Genomic DNA, 17,471 nt, shown 5'->3' on the forward strand with positions numbered 1-17,471 from the left:
AAATTTAAATATGACAAAAAAAACTTTAGAATTAAAATATCAAATATAAAATTAACACTTGATTGTTAAATGTTATATTTAAACTTATTCAGTACTTTAAATTAAAATTAAATGCATAATTTTATTGTGAAAATAAAATAAAAGTTTAATAAAAATAAATAAATAATTTATTTCAGTGATGCTTTCTTTAAATGAAATGCTACGAAAATCAATATATCAGCATTAATTTTATCAACAATAATATTAATTATTTTCATTTTTTTAAATAAAATTAACAAGTAATTAGTCTTAACTTATGCTAAAGTAATAAGTAATAACTTATTAATTATTACTAAGTATAATTCTTTTTCTAATAACTCATTAGAAATAAATGAATAGAAGTAAAAGAAATGTTTCTTTTTGCAAATTTATAATAATTTTCTAAATACAATAATATAATATTCATAAGATATGATTGTATAATGTATAATTAATAATCAATTACCAGGTACAACAAAAGGGTAGATAAACGTAGGTAATTGTATAGTTCCAATTATACATCTGATGCTGATCACATATTATTACACATTCAATTATAAATAATTGTATCCAATAACATGCACTCAGTTTTAATATGTGATAATCAAGATAATCACATATATTAAAACTGGCTGCATGTTATTGGATTTATTATTATCACTGATAATATAATATACAATCGTAATTGCATGTTATAATTTATGAATTATAATTTATTGCATATTTTATAACTTTATAAGTTATAACATGCAATAATGATATATATACCTTAATTACTTAATCACTTAATTATACTTAATTACAACTTGTAATTTACAAGTATATATATATATACTTGGATAAGCAGTAGCTGCAGTGAAATGCAAGCTACAGGCGATAGATCATGACAGGCTTTCTTGCGAGACATACTCTTCGTGGATCGATAAAAAAAGAACACTTGTAAAAGGGCTGCTTCCGTATACTATGTATAGCGTTTAACGAGTGCAATCTAATATTTTCTCATGGGATGATAAAAATTTATAATGTGTTTCGATACTCATTTATATTGGTGACAATAAAATATCTTAATTAAGCTAAATTTATTGCGTATGTTGATTAATTAATAAATTACTGATAACTGGTTGATTAATTTGTAAATTATCAATTATAATTATTTGTTCAGTTTCCAGAACTTCTCTAGTATAAATATTTCTCGGTAATTACTCCGAATTTCTCCGTAATTACTCCGAATTTCTCGGTGATTAAACAAAATTTTTTCTAAGTAACTCCGAGTTGCTACCGAATTGATTCATACAGAGAAAAATTCGGAGTAATTTTTCCACGTTGAAAAAAATTATCTGCTTATTTCTCCGTCTACAGTCTATATGGGAGAAATTCGGAATAACTGAGAAGAAATATTTTCACCAGGGTCGAATAATCGTCCTTTCTCTAAAGATTTCATGTCAAATACATTATTTAATTAATTATTTAAAATAGCATGTAATGATAAGTTAATTAAAAAGAGACGTATAATTAGCTAGCAATAAAATTTAAAAAATTAAAAAATAATTCATTAATACACTCTAATAAGTTTTCAAAGCTCTAATAATTATTTCCTAAACTTTCCTGAATAATTATTTTTTTAACTACCAGGCAAAAAATTAATTAATAATTAGTTCTTAACTACTTTTCCAACCAAGTATATCAAGCCATATACGTAGGATGGATAAAAAATAATGACATAACAAACTGGAATTTAAAAATCATACTCAGTAAGTCTCGAGCAAAATTAATTTAAAGAAAAAAATAAATTCAACGAAGACCCTACCAATAAGTCTCATCATAAAAAAACAAAATAAAACGTCATACTTTTAATCGTCAGAAAAAATATCATAATCAAATTTCATTCTTACGAGATATTGTGTTTTGACTTGGGCAACATCATATACAATATATTCATTGTAAAGTAATGATAATTCATCAGGCAATTCAGCTGGTACACCAGGACCATATGGTACTTCAACACCATCTTTAGTTTTGTAAATTTTAGTTGGATCTGGATGTGTTTGTCCCATACCAAATGTTGAATGTTTACCAACTGGTAATTTTTCAACATATTCAGCAGCCAAACGTTCATACATATTACCAAGTGCAACTTCACAAAGCATCAATAAACCAATTGGATTTTGACTTGATGCACAACAATAATTTGCTGATTTTGATACCATATCAGCAAAATAAATACCTTTACCAAACATATAACCAGTAACTGGTGCTTCTGGTGGTGCAATACGTAAACCTTGTGATAATATACCAGCATAATTTGTTGTTCTTGAACCATGCCATAATAATTTACGATTATTTAATTTTTTAAATGGTTCATATCTTTCATCTTCACCATGTCGTTTAATAACAAATACATCTTCAATTTCAAGTTTATAATGTAAATGTGATGATGCATGTGTATTTTTAGTATAATCTTGTATTACTTTATATTCTTCACAATCTTTATCAAGTACATCAATATCTGTATTTAATTGTCGATAAAATGTATCAATTGGACTTGTATTTAAATCTGTTTCAGTATTCAACAAATTATATGCAATTTCCATTTCAATAAGTGAATCAAGCATTTCAGATTTTTTTTTTATAATATCTTCATCATCAAGTATTGGTGGATCAGCAATACCAAATGAATGTGGTACAAGTGTATAAAAACGATTTGATGCATCAATTAAATTCATTCTTTCACTACCAGGTGATGCTTTATTTTTAATAATAAGATTTTGTAACTCAGTCAATACACTGTATGCTTGTTGTAGCTGTTTTTTTGATAATTTACCCAATGGCATTTTTTCAATATCAAGCTCATATTCAGCCATGACTTTTTTCATAATATCAACATCAAATATTAAACGTATTAATTCTTGTACTGGTTTTTTCAATTTACTTTCAATATTTGAATCAACTTTACTCAAATTTTCGTCTTCATCAGTGTTTTCTACATCAATTGGATACATCAAATTTGGCTTTTTAACAAAATTTTTACGATGCATCCAATAATTATCAGTTTTTTCAACATATAATTCTTCAAATTTTTGTAGCGCTTCATCAAGTGACATATTATCACATTTTTTACCACCAATTGTTGTACCAACACGTCCCCAACTTCTAAATAGCCAGTATTCATCTTTTACATCATCTTTTAATATTTGCATTTTATAATATTTATTTATACCAGATTGTATATCAGTTAGACCAAGTGTTGTACTAAAAATATTATCTCCACATTGATGAATATGTGCAGTTTCATCAAGTTCACTATCTGGATCAACAACACCACCAACTTTTATTTTAAATTTTTTTTTACCAGACAATTTTTCGAAACGATTTGGACTAGTTGATGGTGTTGTTTCAGCAATTGTAACAGCAATTCGTTTTGATGGATCACTTCCCCATCCACAAATTGTTTTTTTTGTTAACAATGAAATTGGTGTATCATTATAATTTTTAGCCTCATCAATAAAGTCATCACTGATAACTTGTATATCCATATTTTCTGCATCTTGTATTACTTTCCCACCCATATGAAAATTTTCTTTACTTGTGATAACAGCAGCAATATTTTCGTGTATTTCTCTAGAAACAGTACCACCAAGTAACATAATTTTTTTTTTCATTTCTTCTTCATCATTTTCATTTTTTCCATGTACTATAAATTGCATACCTTTTAATGGTAAATTTTTTTCAATTTCAAGGTCATTATTATTATTTTCATCTTTTTTTTTAGGTGTTAAGGATTTTGTACTAAATGTTTGCCTGAACATTCTCTTTTCAACTTTTGGTTCAAATGATGATAAAAATGGACTATTATTTTTCATGTGATCTAATATTTTAAACTCTTCTTTTGGTGGATCAATATTAACATTTTCACATTTGGTCCATTCAGTTAAATTACCAGTACATTTGTATCCAACACCAGATGTATATTTTAAATTACCATTACATTTATCACATGGTAATGGTACACCAAAACACATCAAATCAGCTAATTTTTCAATGATACAGTATGTACCTTTTGGTACAGTTTGATCATTAGCATTGAGTAAACTTGTTAATTCTTTTTTTGTTAATGTTGCCAATTGATCTTTTAATTTAAACAATTCTTCATTTTGTTTTTTCATTAATTTTTCATCTGCATTTGTATCAGGATCAATTTTAATTTTTTTAGCTGATGATGCATCTAATTCATTTTTAATTTTTGGTAATTTTGTTTTTATTGTTTTTTTATCATCTTTATTTAGAGCTTCAAAGCCAGGTAATACATCACCAGAATCATAAAAATCAAGTGATTTACGAAGCTCAACAAAACAATCAACATGATGCCATGCTTCAACACCATTTAATTTTTGTCCCATTTCTGAATCATAATCTTTCTTTGATATTCTAATGTCATCTTTAAGAATTGGTGCTTCACATCCTTTGCATGTTGAACGATCTGTTTTTGCATATCCAATTGAATAATCACGATATACTTCAGCATTAGGACGTTTACGTCCTTTTTTGGCACCATCAGTTGTTGATGAACCACCACTACCAGCATTATCAATTTTTTCTCTAATCATTTGTTGATCATCCCAACGAAGATTATCAAAATTTTCAATATCACCTGTTGTTGTTGGTTTGGCTTCGTTAAAAAAGCATGAACAATGATAGTAGTTGATGGTAAAACCATCATGAAATGGACTCTGTTCAAGTTTGCAAAAACGAAGTTCATCTTTTGCAATTTTGTCCAGATAACATCCCCTACATGTTGATCTATTAGTTCTAGCATATTCAACTGAAAATGGTAAACGATTGCTCGACATTTTTTTCATAAATTATCAAACAATAAACAACACAATTATTATTATTCAATTCCTATTGTTGTAATAATAATTATTTTAACACGGACCTTTTTAATTTTCTCTTGATATAATTAGAAGGAATTAAAGAAATTTACTCATTTCTTTGAGGAATTTGAGGACCAGTGAGGACAATTGCGTCTATTAAAAAAGGACCGATTAAAATATGTAGGTTAGATTAGGACATTAGATTAGATTATAAACAATTAAAAATATAAATAATAAATTTCATCCACCATGTTGGTTTGATAACAACGAGAGCAATCTTATCACAAAATAAAAGTATCAGCTTATTGGCGCTCTAGTCATCAAAGCAAATTTGGTAATGTGCATCATCTTGCGCCATATTTATTTGTGACCTTTATTTTTATTTTTTTACTCCATATTTTTGTGTTATAAAAATATATATTTCAACTATTAAACTATAAATGTTTAAAAGTATTAAATAACAGTTATTTTAAAGTTTTAATTATTGTTGATTATTTTATTGAATTATAAACAATGCCGAGTATTTCAAAGGGAAGAAAAACTCCTGCCAAGTTGAAGGTGAATCAACATCGTCATAAAACAATATACTCGCATTAATATTAAATCATTATTGTTTATTAATTTTATCTAATAAATAGTAATATATTTTTTTCTATTAATTTATAGACTATAGGAAATCATAATGAGTTTTTCGATAGAATCACCAAGTCTTTGTACTATTCCAAGTTGCCAATGACTGATAGGCTCAGTTTACCTGTTACTGGTGAGATTGATCATTTAATAATACAAATAACATCATTAACAAATTTATATACTAATAACAAATGTAATTTTACAGAATTTGCTGCTGAGCTATTTACAGAAGTTCAAAAAGGCTGTTCACTTGAACGTCTTGATGTTGATGAAGCAAGTAGAATATCAAGAAATGCATGTGTATCACCATGTTCATTTGTTCTTGCATTATTATATTTAGAACGTTTAAAAGACTGTAATCCAGAATATTTATACAAAGTTGCACCATCAGAATTATTTCTTGTATCATTAATGATTGCAAGTAAATATCTAAATGACGATGGTGAAGATGATGAAGTATTTAATACCGAATGGGCAAAATCTGGTAATTTAACTGTACCTGAAATAAATAAACTTGAAAGAGAATTTTTAAATGCAATTGTAAGTTAATATAATATTAAATTAAACAAGTAATTAAAGAAACTAATTTTCATTATTTATTTCTATACAGAATTGGAGTATCTATGTTTATGATGATGATTTTTGGGAACGTTTAAAACAACTAGAAAATCATATTGCCTATAATGAAGCAAAAAAACGTGGATGGTATTCGTACTATGAATTATCGTGTCTTATTAATACAATTAAATTACAAGCTATTATTAAAACATTAGTTAGTATATCATCAATATGTTTGGCAACTTATACTGCTGGTATTGTAACACTACTTGGATCAGCACTTGTTGCTAGTCATATACCAGGAACATCACTATCATCATCATCATCAGCATCATTAAAACAATCAACAATATCTCCAACAATTAATTCAACAAATAATAATCAATTAAATCAAAATGACATTGATGATTCTTCAATAATTGATTTATCAAATTTATTAACAATCAATGAAAATAATTTAACAAAAAAAATGATAATTAATTCAAATGTTAAATGTGAATTAAATTGTTGGATTGATACATTGACTTATTGGCTACCTAAATATTTAAATTTAAATGACAATGATAATAATAATTCAATTATTGACATGACAAATATTGGAACATTTATAACAGATACACAGCCACGTATTGATGATGAATTTATTATTGAAGATTTTATTACTGAAATTAATTGGCGTGATACATTGAAGGATAATATTTATTGTGATAACAATAAAGATTGGCGATATTATGCTAAATATGTTGCTGAAATATCACTTGGTTATCAACATTGATTTTAATTTTATTATTTCTTTTTTTTATATAATTTGGTGCAATTTATATTTGGGGTTTTTTAAAATATACATTACATAATAGTTATATATATATAATATATATATTTTTTCTACTAATATAGTATAATCATCAATTAAATTAAAAAATAACTAACAAGTTATATTATGGTACTCAAATTGGTTTGTTTGTTTGATTTTTTTTTTCTTTTAAATTAATATATATAATAAATAAATATTTCTTAAATAAAATACTTGGCATTGTTTTTTATTTTGTTGTTAATTTATTATACAATTGGTCGGATATTTATTATTGCATTTTGTTTATTAATTTTCTACATTTTATTTTTGTTTTATAATTCAACTATTAGCTACATGTATCATACATTTATCTATTTTTTTTTACTCTAGCAGCATCTATAATTATTATTTTATAATTTATAACAACAAGATTATTATAATTAAATACTTACTTTTATTATTTTAATATTTATCAAGTGGGATTTTATTATATATAAGCTCATTTGTTTTTAATTTGAAAATTGTAACTTAAAAAAATTTTTTTATCATCCCATTGTTATGATTATTTATTGTTGTGATTGTTTTAAAATGCTCTATTAAATTAACAATTATATACTATTTACAAATCATTATAATTATTATTTTTTTAAATAATTTATATAACATTTAATATGACATTTAAAATTTGAGAGCATTATTTTTGTATTTTTTTAATAAAATTTAATTAATGATATTTTAATCTCATTTATATAAATAATAATTACTTTGAAAAAATATAAAATAAAAGCATTTTATCTATAGTACGAAGACAGATAATATAGTAATTAAATAAATTTTAAATAATTGTTTTTTTTTTTTAAATAAAATATTGCCTATTTTAAACAATTTCTACTTTTTCTTCAGTTTCTTTTTTATCACTTTTCTTTTCAAGCCAAAGTAATGGTGTCATGCCCAAAATACAACCAATTGTAACTCCAATAACACGACCCTAAAAAAATTGGCAATTAATTAATTAATCAAGTTTATCGATTCATTAAAATTATATTAAATACTAACAAGATTTGCTGCTCTTCTTGAACGAGGTAAATCAAGTTGAATTGGTGTTAATTTTGGTGGTTTAAAGCCAATTTTTTGTGCCATTAATTCAACATAATAAGCTGAACCAATACCAAGAATATCTGATATTGTATTACCAAGTGCAGCAGCTGCCATTGTTGATAATGATATAAATACACCAAGTTGTGCTTCAATATGTTCACCCTTTTATCAAAAATACATAAATTATTTTATGTTTAGTAAATTAAAAATAACAATTAACTCACAGCAATTATCATAATGAAATTATCCAAGAAGCCAAATCCAACAAATGGAATTGCATTTGCAAATGAAACTGTAAAATATAATTGATAATTATAATCATCATCATCATTATCATCATTTTGCAATTGATAATTTCTATCTACCTCTCAAGAGATCCTTCTTCTGTGGCTGGGGTACTGTCTCCACTGTAAATACAATTATTTTTTAATATAAAAAAAATATATTTACAATATTAATTTGTATTAAATGTTAATGACAATAATATATAAATTAATAAAACATAAAAATTAAGGATACAGCCATGCACCGTGCCAGTGTTTGTTTCAAAATTATATTCATACAAACTTACAGAATTTTTTTATGTTAATTTATCCAGTGTGTGATAGATCAAGCAGAAAGTAGGAGACAGCCTGTGTCAGTTTTATTTTAAATATATATATTAGTTAATTATTGCAAGGTAAATAATAAATAAATAGTGCCCAGATGTTTTTTTATTTATTGCATTAAAATTAGTGAAAAAAAATATAGAAAATGTTATTTTTTTAAATAAAAAAAACTTCAAGTTAATCGAGGATATTGTTGTTTGAGAAATTGAAGGTGAATGTATCACGACATTGAAATTTTTTTGTTAATTAATGACATTTTGACATGCCAGCTTACACGGTTGTCCAAAATGTTCAGCTTGAATCAACAAAATGAATATTTAGTATTTAAATTTAGTTAGTTATTTTAATTAGTTTCGGGAATTTATTTTATAAACACACAAACACCACATGATAAATATAATTGTTAGTATTTTAATGATGATACTGGTTTTATTATTGCCATCATCATCCCATCAACACCATCACCACCACGACAATAAAGAAAAGCTGTAATATTATTATTTAAATAAAGCTTTACCAAACAATAATTATTAACAATAGCAACAACTGGATAATATTGTTGTTGATGAAGTTTCATACCATACTTTCGCAGCAACCAATCATCTGGTACAGCACAATAACTTCCAGTTGGATCAACATCACCAAGTGCTGGAATACTTGATGGTCGACCAAATTTACTACGCCATCGAAATGCTGCTAATTGACCTGTATTTATTTAAATAATTTATAGAAAATAATTATCAGAATGTTTAATTTAAAAACAACTGTCATCAATACTGTGAATAAAAATAGTAACATTTATAATATTCGAAATCGATCAGCCTCGATTTTTTATATTTTCTTCTTTCACTCTAAAAATCAATGATATGTCATAAATTTATTCTCGTATCTATTAATGATATCTAGAAATTTTTTAAATTGATTAATCAATAATAAATATTAGTAATTGTTACCTTCATATTCAGCTTTAATTTTTTGTGATTGACATTCTTGTAGTGCTGATATCAAAACACTTCTTTCACTTGATGTTAATCTAACAGCCAATTCTTTAGCTTGTTTTTTTGATAATGCACCAGGTAATGATGATGATGTTGTTGTACTTGATGCTATTGTTGCAGCACCATAATAACAATTACCATTTGTTGTTATTTTACATTTTTGTTGTAAATTTAATGATCTATCATAATTTAAATTTAAATATTTCATTTCATTTTTAAAACCACGAATGTTATTTATTAATTTTGAACGATATAATAGTGTTAATGTGGACATTTTTAATTATTTATTGATAAAATTTTAATTATCAATAATTTCGATTGTTTCTTCTTATTGTTTTAGTAATCCTCTTAGAAATTTTTTATATTTATCCAGGATATACTGCTATTTTCTGTCAATAAAAATAAAAAATACATTTAAATATTAATTAATAATTAAAAATAAATAATATAAACAATATAATTTTTCATTACAAAATTAAGCTGTTTAATTTTTTTTAATTTTACAATTTTTTATGCTCCAATTTTAGATTTTTAATTAAAAAATAAATCACTGTGTGAGATTTACCTGGTGTCAATTGTAGAGATGTGTGTATTTTTATATTTTTTTTTTTCTTTTTTTACACTTTTATCGATGACTTTAGTTGTGACGTCATTCTAAACAAACTAACCTAACATTTATTATGATATAAAAAGAGAGAAGAGAGAAAACAAAAATAGAGAAACATGTCAAAACAATAATAACAACAATTAATGTGTCAAACAGTCAAAATAACAACAATAAAACTTGAGTTAAAAAATCAGCTGGTATATAATGTATATAATTTAATAATAATTATTGATTAATTTATTGACTTTTATAATGTACACATTATTGAGTGGTTTTTATAAATATTTAGTACAAAAAGATGAATATTACATACTCATTTTGGGACTTGATAATGCTGGAAAAACAGTAAGTATATTTTTTTATATTATATTATTAATTATTTATAAATAATGGTTATTTTTTATTTGATTTTTTAAGACTTATTTAGAAGCAGCTAAGACAAAATTTACTAAAAATTATAAAGCAATGAATCCAAGTAAAATAACAACAACTGTTGGTTTAAATGTTGGAAAAATTGATACTGCTGGTGTAAGATTAAATTTTTGGGATCTTGGTGGACAAGAAGAGCTTCAATCATTATGGGATAAGGTAATTTAATAATTAATAATTAATGTTATATGAATAAACAATTATTATATTTGTTAGTATTATGCTGAATCTCATGCAGTCATTTACATTGTTGATTCATCAGATCGTGATAGAATACCAGATTCAAAACAAACATTTGGTAAATATTTTTAGTTAAATTGTTTATCAAGCAACGCAGCAATTAACATTAGATTATTTTTTGATAGATCGTGTTATATCATCAGAACATTTAACAGGTGTTCCATTACTGGTTCTTGCAAATAAACAAGACATATTAGACTCAATGGGAATCAGAGAAGTTAAACCAATATTTAATGAAAATGCACATTTAATTGGAAGAAGAGACTGCATGGTTATGCCGGTATCAGCATTAGAAGGGTATTTATTATTTATTTATAAAATTAAATTACTAATATATCATTAATTTTTGTTTGTATGTTTGCTCAATAGAGATGGAGTTGATGAAGGAATTCATTGGCTTGTTGATTGTGTTAAAAGAAATAACGATTCAAGACCTCCAAGAAATCATGAAGACAATTGTTTGTCATGATAAAAAAAAATTTTTTTTTAATTTCTAAATTATACAACGGTATATATTTTATTTAAATTATATTCTTACTTTATTTTTTATATTTATAAAAAATAAAATTTCAAGATAAAAAAATAATTATGTATAGTTTTTGATTTTTCGTTTGAAAAAAAAGAACAAATATGATAATAAAAGTGTATACACAGTTTGTTTCTATCAGTTAGATAAAAAGATAAGATAAACATAAAAAACAATTTTTTTTTATCATTTTTTGATGAGTTTATTGTAACTTGTTCTTGATTCTATGTCATAAAAATAATATATTTAATTATTCTTCAAGTTTATTATTATTATCAAATATTTCGTCATTTTTTTTCTTTAAATTATTCACTCGTGTTGATCGAAAAAATACCATGTAAATATATTTAATCATTTCGACTTGGATATTAACTATCAGTATAAATTTAACAAGTATTTTATAATATTTATTAAATTATTTATATAAATAATTAAAGTAAAAAAACATGTGGGCATATGACACTGAAGATTGGAGTGTTTTACCACCAGAACTCAACAGAAGGTATTCCAAAAATTAATTATATTTCTACACAATAATGCAATGACAATTGAAAATAATAATAACAGCAATTTTATATTTTAATTATTGATAAATAAATATTTATATTAAGCGCCAGGAATTTATGTAAACTACGCAAATCAAATTGAAAAATTAAAAAATAATACTCCAAAAATTAGAGAATTTATAACCTCAAAATTAAAGCAATAAATTGAATAATTAAATTGTTTTTTTATACATAAATATAAAGATGTAATAATATTATAAATATATGATAATTTTATGATAAATATGTAAAATCAAAAAAAATAATCATCCATTTTGTTTTGTCAACCAATGAGCGAGCATGGGGTGTCATCAGAAGAGAACAACAAAAAATTCATCTGTACATAATTATAGTCTCTCCTGATATTTTTCCTCATTAAAATCATTATTAAATAATCATCCGTATGTTGTTAATATTAATTATTGTTATGATAATAGAATTTATCTAACGACAATGTCATTTGTGTTGTGATAAAGTTCTCCAGAGAAAAATATTTCTTCAAGTTGTCAGGTAGAAAATATTTATTTCTATAAACTGTCATTAGAAATATTTTCGACAAAGCAATTTTACTATCTAAATAAACAATATAAAAATGATCTATTTTATTTATCTAATAATGTTATAGATCAAAGATTAATAATTAAAAAAAAAAAATATTTTTTTTTTATGAAAATTATGAGGGGGCGCTGGTTAAACTGACTCACACAAAAAAATAAAAAATAAAAAAAACACCTACACATATTTGTGTGTGCAACTCAATTTTTTTAACTCTTTTTTTTTTCTTGATATCTTGTTCAAGGTTTTGTGTGACACCGTGGCAATAATAATTCAATTTTTAATAATTAATTAATTAATTAATTGTAATTAAAATATAAACATATTTTATTTTCTAATTTATTTTAATAATTAAATGCATTTGATATATTTAAAAAAAAAAAACATTTTATAAAACACTTGACAGCTAACCAAGTAGTCTTGGATCTTTGATTAACCTTCATTATTATACATAAAAAAAAGAGAAAAAAATATATTAATTTTTAATTGTTTATTGAGTTTTTTAAAAATATTTTATTTTGAATTATTTAATCATAGTGATTATTTGTTTATTTGTGTGTTTCCTGGTGTTGCTGTCATCTGCAGGTGTCATCATCGTCATCAAGCTGTCAATTGGAATACTTATCATCAAGATAATTAAATCTTGAATTAATTAAAAGTCATATTAAAGCACAATTATGAATGCCTCAGAGTCTGGGTAATTAATATAAATTAACAAAAAAAAAATAATAAATTACTCCAATATTTGATTATTATTATTTAAGTATTCAAGTGTCATTGCATTGTTGCATAAATTATTTTCAAAAATAGATATTTAACTATAATTAATAATAATTGCATGCAATTGTGGTTTATTTTATTGTGATTGTGTTTTTTTTAGGTTTAACCCAGCCTTTAATATGGCCTCCATAAAGCAGGCATTTAATGAAGCTGTTGAACGAGGTGGGTAGGGTTTTTTTTTGTTGACCCAAATTTAACAAAATAATTTAATAAATATTTTTTCTTTTGTTTTAATATTTTTTATTGTTTAATCATAACTAACAATTATTTCATTATTTATTAATAAACATACAATGTTATGTAAAAAAAAAAAAAAAAAAAGAGAAAAATTTTTTGGTAATTTTTAAAAGTATCAACAGTGAGAATGCCAGCTCCAACAAGATTACGTGATGTTATTCGACAAATACGTGCTGCAAGAACAGCACATGAGGAACGTACTGTTGTCAATAAAGAATGTGCCTATATAAGGTCAACATTTAGAGAAGAAGACAGTGTATGGAGATGCAGAAATATTGCAAAATTATTATACATTCATATGCTTGGGTAAACAAAAAATAATCTATAAATATTTTTCGAAAAATTATATATTAAATAGATGATAATGATGAAAATTGTTGTTTTGTTTTTAGTTATCCAGCTCATTTTGGTCAACTTGAATGTTTAAAGCTAATAGCATCACCAAGATTTACTGATAAACGTATTGGTTATCTTGGTGCAATGTTGTTACTTGATGAACGACAAGATGTACATTTATTAATAACAAATTGTTTAAAAAATGATTTAAATAGTTCAACACAATTTGTAATTGGTCTTGCATTATGTACACTTGGTGCAATAGCATCACCAGGTATGGCACGTGATTTAGCTGCTGAAGTTGAAAGATTAATGAAATCACCAAATGCATATATTAGAAAAAAAGCAGCATTATGTGCATTTCGTATTATAAAACGTGTACCAGAATTAATGGAAATGTTTTTACCAGCAACAAGAAGTTTATTAACTGAAAAAAATCATGGTGTATTAATAACTGGTGTAACATTAATAACTGAAATGTGTGAAAATAGTGTTGATACATTAAATCATTTTAAAAAAATTGTACCAAATTTGGTACGTATATTAAAAAATTTAATATTAGCTGGTTATTCACCAGAGCATGATGTATCTGGTGTATCTGATCCATTTTTACAAGTTAAAATATTACGTTTATTACGTATACTTGGTAAAAATGATATTGAATCATCAGAAGCAATGAATGATATATTAGCACAAGTTGCAACAAATACTGAAACAAGTAAAAATGTTGGTAATACAATATTATATGAAACAGTATTATCAATAATGGATATTAAATCAGAAAGTGGTTTACGTGTATTAGCAATAAATATACTTGGACGTTTTTTATTAAATAATGATAAAAATATACGTTATGTTGCACTTAATACATTACTTAAAACAGTATTTATTGATACAAGTGCTGTACAAAGACATCGTTCAACAATATTAGAATGTTTAAAAGATCCAGATGTATCAATACGTAGACGTGCTATGGAATTAAGTTTTTCATTAATAAATACAAGTAATATACGTAATATGATTAAAGAATTATTATTATTTTTAGAAAAAGCTGATCCTGAATTTAAAGCACAATGTAGCTCAAATATTGTTATGTCTGCTGAAAGATATTCACCAACAAAACGTTGGCATTTAGAAACATTATTTAAAGTACTTGTTGCTGCTGGTAATTATGTTAGAGATGATGTTGTTGCATGTACAATACAACTTATATCAGAAACACAAGCACAACAATCATATGCTGTTTATGCATTATGGCAAGCACTTGAAAATGATACATTTGATAAACAACCATTAACACAAGTTGCAACATGGTGTATTGGTGAATATGGTGATTTATTATTATATGGTACACCACCAGATGACATTGATAAAAGACCAATTAATTTAACTGAAGATGATGTTATTGATGTTTATCAAAAATTATTATGGAGTACACAAAATACTATTGTTACTAAACAATATACTTTGCTATCATTAACCAAATTAAGTACAAGATTTCAACAAGGCAATGAGTAAGTTTTTCTTTTTTTTCTTTTTCTTATTTTTCTTTTTCAATTATTTAATTATTTATTTATTTATTTATTATTTTCTTATTAATATATTATCAATAGTTCATCAAATTTTTACAGAAAAATACGTCAAATAATTGATACATTTGGAAGTAATTTAAATATTGAATTACAACAACGTGGAACTGAATTTTCACAATTATTTCGTAAATATGATAATTTAAGATCAGCATTATTAGAAAGAATGCCACCAATGGAAACAGCTAAACCACAAGCAAATGGTATTATTGGAATGATAAATGGTGATCAAGATAATAACATTGAAGATGATAAACAACCACAAATTGAATCACAACCACAACAACAACAATTACCAAATACAAATGCATTATTAGATTTACTTGGTACAACTGATTTAAATACATCAACAACATCTACAATAATAAATAATAATAGTAATATTATAAATACATCAAATAGTAATGATTTACTTGATTTATTGGGTGGTCTTGATCTTGGTATAACAAATGATAATAATAATACTGGACAAATTCAAACACCACAATTATTTCAATCAACTGGTAATAATCAATTGGATGGTTTGTTAAATACAAATATTATTAAAAATGAATCAATAAATAATATGACTGTACTTGACAAGTCTGGATTAAAAATAACATTTAGACTTGAAAAACCAGCTGAAACACCAAATACATTGGAAGTCAATATGTTGGCAGTTAATTTAAATGATATAACATTAACTGATTTTTTATTTCAAGCTGCTGTTCCAAGAGTATGTTTTACATTATTAAATTTTACATTATTATTTGAGTGAAATGTATTTAATTTAATTTTATTTATTGCAGATATTTCAATTACAAGTATTGCCACCTTCGAGCAATATTATATTACCATCTGGACAAGTAACACAAGTACTAAAAGTATCAAATTTATCAAATATATCTGCATTAAGAATGCGTTTACGTATATCATATAATGGTGATTCTGGTCCAGTTCTTGAACAAACTGAAGTTAATAATTTTCCAAATATTGACTCTCAGTGACACAATTATTAATATACAATAATCATTGAAAATTTAAATATTAATATTGTATATAATATCTAATATCTATACAATTATTTGGCCTGTTTACAAATAATCATATATAAAAAAGAAAAAAACAAAGGTAAATCAGAATTTATTTGTTAATGAAGAAAAAAAAAAAGAATATTTCATGTTTGTCATTTCGAATGGTGTGTGGAATTAATTTTTTTTTTTTTTTAAATTAAATTATCAGATTAATAATAATCATGTTGCAGGATATATATATATTTTTTTTCCCCTCTTTTTCTATTGTGCTTGTAATTATTAACAAAAATAAAAAAAACAAAAAAACTGTATATAATAATAGATAGTTTCTTTCAACTATAAAAACGAAAAAAAAAAAAAAAAAATTCAATAAAAACACACACAAGTCAATTTTATGTATTTTATAATTAAAAAAAAAATTATTATTTTTAAAAATTGCATTATTTTACTTGTTAGTAAAATCAAAATTACAAAAAAAAAAAAAATTTTTTTTTCCATTTTTCTATTATTTCCAAAAACAAACAAAATAAAAATCTATTTTTCGATTTTTTTTTTTTTTATAATCTGACACTGGAGAACTGATAATACATGTATATTTTTTTTTTCTTTTTTTAAATTTAAGCAAACGTACTTAATTAACAATTCATGATGGAAAAAAGAAATGAAAAAAAAAAAAAAAAAATTCCGTCCATGATCGACGTGAGCATTAAGCTCCTCAATCCTCGAGTTGCTTTTATCTATTATTTTTATTTTTTAATAATTACCATAGTTATTATTATTATTATATTTTTAATTAAACAGTCATAATGAAGCAAGTGTCGACCATGCAAAAAGAAAAATAGTAACCAAATTCAGAGAAAATAATAATTTAAAAAATTATTACTAAAAATTTTTTCGATACACACATATACACATACACTAGTTTTATATGAATTAAATGTAAATTAATTAATAAATAATGTTATTCCGTAAAATGAAAATATCCCATCGATAAATAAATAATAATAAATTGTAATAAAACGGAAAATATGATTATT

General features: G+C 24.2%; 5 protein-coding genes across 16 annotated transcripts; 3 read left to right on the forward strand and 2 right to left on the reverse strand.

The window, feature by feature from the left end:
• Positions 1-1,868: 1,868 nt before the first annotated feature.
• LOC122849462 (poly [ADP-ribose] polymerase-like) lies at positions 1,869-4,865 on the reverse strand. Its single transcript, XM_044148163.1, has one exon. It carries the CDS (start codon positions 4,863-4,865, stop codon positions 1,869-1,871), a length of 2,997 nt encoding a protein of 998 aa, XP_044004098.1.
• Positions 4,866-5,204: 339 nt separating this feature from the next.
• Positions 5,205-7,159, forward strand: LOC122848969 (protein CNPPD1). Its single transcript, XM_044147465.1, has 4 exons — positions 5,205-5,447; positions 5,556-5,652; positions 5,728-6,062; positions 6,133-7,159. The coding sequence occupies exons 1-4, from the start codon at positions 5,403-5,405 to the stop codon at positions 6,853-6,855; spliced, it is 1,200 nt and encodes a 399-aa protein (XP_044003400.1). The 5' UTR covers positions 5,205-5,402; the 3' UTR covers positions 6,856-7,159.
• A 135-nt stretch (positions 7,160-7,294) lies between these two features.
• LOC122848977 (transmembrane protein 65) lies at positions 7,295-10,259 on the reverse strand. 3 transcript variants are annotated; one of them, XM_044147476.1, is made up of 7 exons: positions 10,143-10,257; positions 9,533-9,966; positions 9,159-9,284; positions 8,337-8,378; positions 8,196-8,263; positions 7,930-8,133; positions 7,295-7,861 (listed from the first exon to the last, which is right to left on the reverse strand). In XM_044147476.1, the coding sequence occupies exons 2-7, from the start codon at positions 9,849-9,851 to the stop codon at positions 7,751-7,753; spliced, it is 870 nt and encodes a 289-aa protein (XP_044003411.1). In that variant the 5' UTR covers positions 9,852-9,966; positions 10,143-10,257; the 3' UTR covers positions 7,295-7,750. The 3 variants fall into 3 exon arrangements, with proteins under 3 accessions (XP_044003411.1, XP_044003413.1, XP_044003412.1); XM_044147477.1 differs by lacking the exon at positions 9,159-9,284 and adding an exon at positions 8,854-8,874 and having other exon boundaries at positions 7,573-7,861; positions 10,143-10,259; XM_044147478.1 differs by lacking the exon at positions 9,159-9,284 and having other exon boundaries at positions 10,143-10,259.
• A 19-nt stretch (positions 10,260-10,278) lies between these two features.
• LOC122848983 (ADP-ribosylation factor-related protein 1) lies at positions 10,279-11,647 on the forward strand. Its single transcript, XM_044147483.1, has 5 exons — positions 10,279-10,529; positions 10,602-10,772; positions 10,830-10,911; positions 10,979-11,150; positions 11,223-11,647. Exons 1-5 carry the CDS (start codon positions 10,437-10,439, stop codon positions 11,320-11,322), a joined length of 618 nt encoding a protein of 205 aa, XP_044003418.1. The 5' UTR covers positions 10,279-10,436; the 3' UTR covers positions 11,323-11,647.
• Positions 11,541-17,343, forward strand: LOC122848951 (AP-1 complex subunit gamma-1). Of its 10 annotated transcripts, none has more exons than XM_044147440.1 (7): positions 12,198-12,434; positions 13,065-13,176; positions 13,360-13,421; positions 13,610-13,802; positions 13,889-15,346; positions 15,446-16,136; positions 16,210-17,343. In XM_044147440.1, the coding sequence occupies exons 2-7, from the start codon at positions 13,157-13,159 to the stop codon at positions 16,405-16,407; spliced, it is 2,622 nt and encodes an 873-aa protein (XP_044003375.1). In that variant the 5' UTR covers positions 12,198-12,434; positions 13,065-13,156; the 3' UTR covers positions 16,408-17,343. The 10 variants fall into 10 exon arrangements, with proteins under 10 accessions (XP_044003373.1, XP_044003374.1, XP_044003371.1 ...); XM_044147442.1 differs by having other exon boundaries at positions 13,619-13,802; XM_044147444.1 differs by having other exon boundaries at positions 12,199-12,434; positions 13,619-13,802; positions 15,464-16,136.
• The last annotated feature ends 128 nt before the right edge of the window (positions 17,344-17,471 follow it).

The sequence above is a fragment of the Aphidius gifuensis genome, linkage group LG2, assembly GCF_014905175.1.
Source record: "Aphidius gifuensis isolate YNYX2018 linkage group LG2, ASM1490517v1, whole genome shotgun sequence".
NCBI classification, from domain to species: Eukaryota; Metazoa; Arthropoda; class Insecta; order Hymenoptera; family Braconidae; genus Aphidius; species Aphidius gifuensis.

What these genes read in the sequence shown, in the direction of transcription:
- LOC122848969 (XM_044147465.1), top strand. Translation starts at nt 5,403, where the DNA reads ATGCCGAGTATTTCAAAGGGAAGAAAAACTCCTGCCAAGTTGAAG. An exon ending in AAACTCCTGCCAAGTTGAAG is followed by an intron (nt 5,448 to 5,555) that starts GTGAATCAACAT and finishes ATTAATTTATAG; the next exon opens with ACTATAGGAAATCATAATGA. An exon ending in GCTCAGTTTACCTGTTACTG is followed by an intron (nt 5,653 to 5,727) that starts GTGAGATTGATC and finishes GTAATTTTACAG; the next exon opens with AATTTGCTGCTGAGCTATTT.
- LOC122849462 (XM_044148163.1), bottom strand. Translation starts at nt 4,865, where the DNA reads ATGTCGAGCAATCGTTTACCATTTTCAGTTGAATATGCTAGAACTAAT.
- LOC122848977 (XM_044147476.1), bottom strand. Translation starts at nt 9,851, where the DNA reads ATGTCCACATTAACACTATTATATCGTTCAAAATTAATAAATAACATT. An exon ending in AATTAAAGCTGAATATGAAG is followed by an intron (nt 9,285 to 9,532) that starts GTAACAATTACT and finishes AAATAAATACAG; the next exon opens with GTCAATTAGCAGCATTTCGA. An exon ending in CAAGAAGAGCAGCAAATCTT is followed by an intron (nt 7,862 to 7,929) that starts GTTAGTATTTAA and finishes CAATTTTTTTAG; the next exon opens with GGTCGTGTTATTGGAGTTAC.
- LOC122848951 (XM_044147436.1), top strand. Translation starts at nt 11,826, where the DNA reads ATGTGGGCATATGACACTGAAGATTGGAGTGTTTTACCACCAGAACTC. An exon ending in TAATGAAGCTGTTGAACGAG is followed by an intron (nt 13,422 to 13,609) that starts GTGGGTAGGGTT and finishes AATTTTTAAAAG; the next exon opens with TATCAACAGTGAGAATGCCA. An exon ending in AGATTTCAACAAGGCAATGA is followed by an intron (nt 15,347 to 15,445) that starts GTAAGTTTTTCT and finishes TATTATCAATAG; the next exon opens with TTCATCAAATTTTTACAGAA.
- LOC122848983 (XM_044147483.1), top strand. Translation starts at nt 10,437, where the DNA reads ATGTACACATTATTGAGTGGTTTTTATAAATATTTAGTACAAAAAGAT. An exon ending in TTGATAATGCTGGAAAAACA is followed by an intron (nt 10,530 to 10,601) that starts GTAAGTATATTT and finishes TGATTTTTTAAG; the next exon opens with ACTTATTTAGAAGCAGCTAA. An exon ending in CCGGTATCAGCATTAGAAGG is followed by an intron (nt 11,151 to 11,222) that starts GTATTTATTATT and finishes TTTGCTCAATAG; the next exon opens with AGATGGAGTTGATGAAGGAA.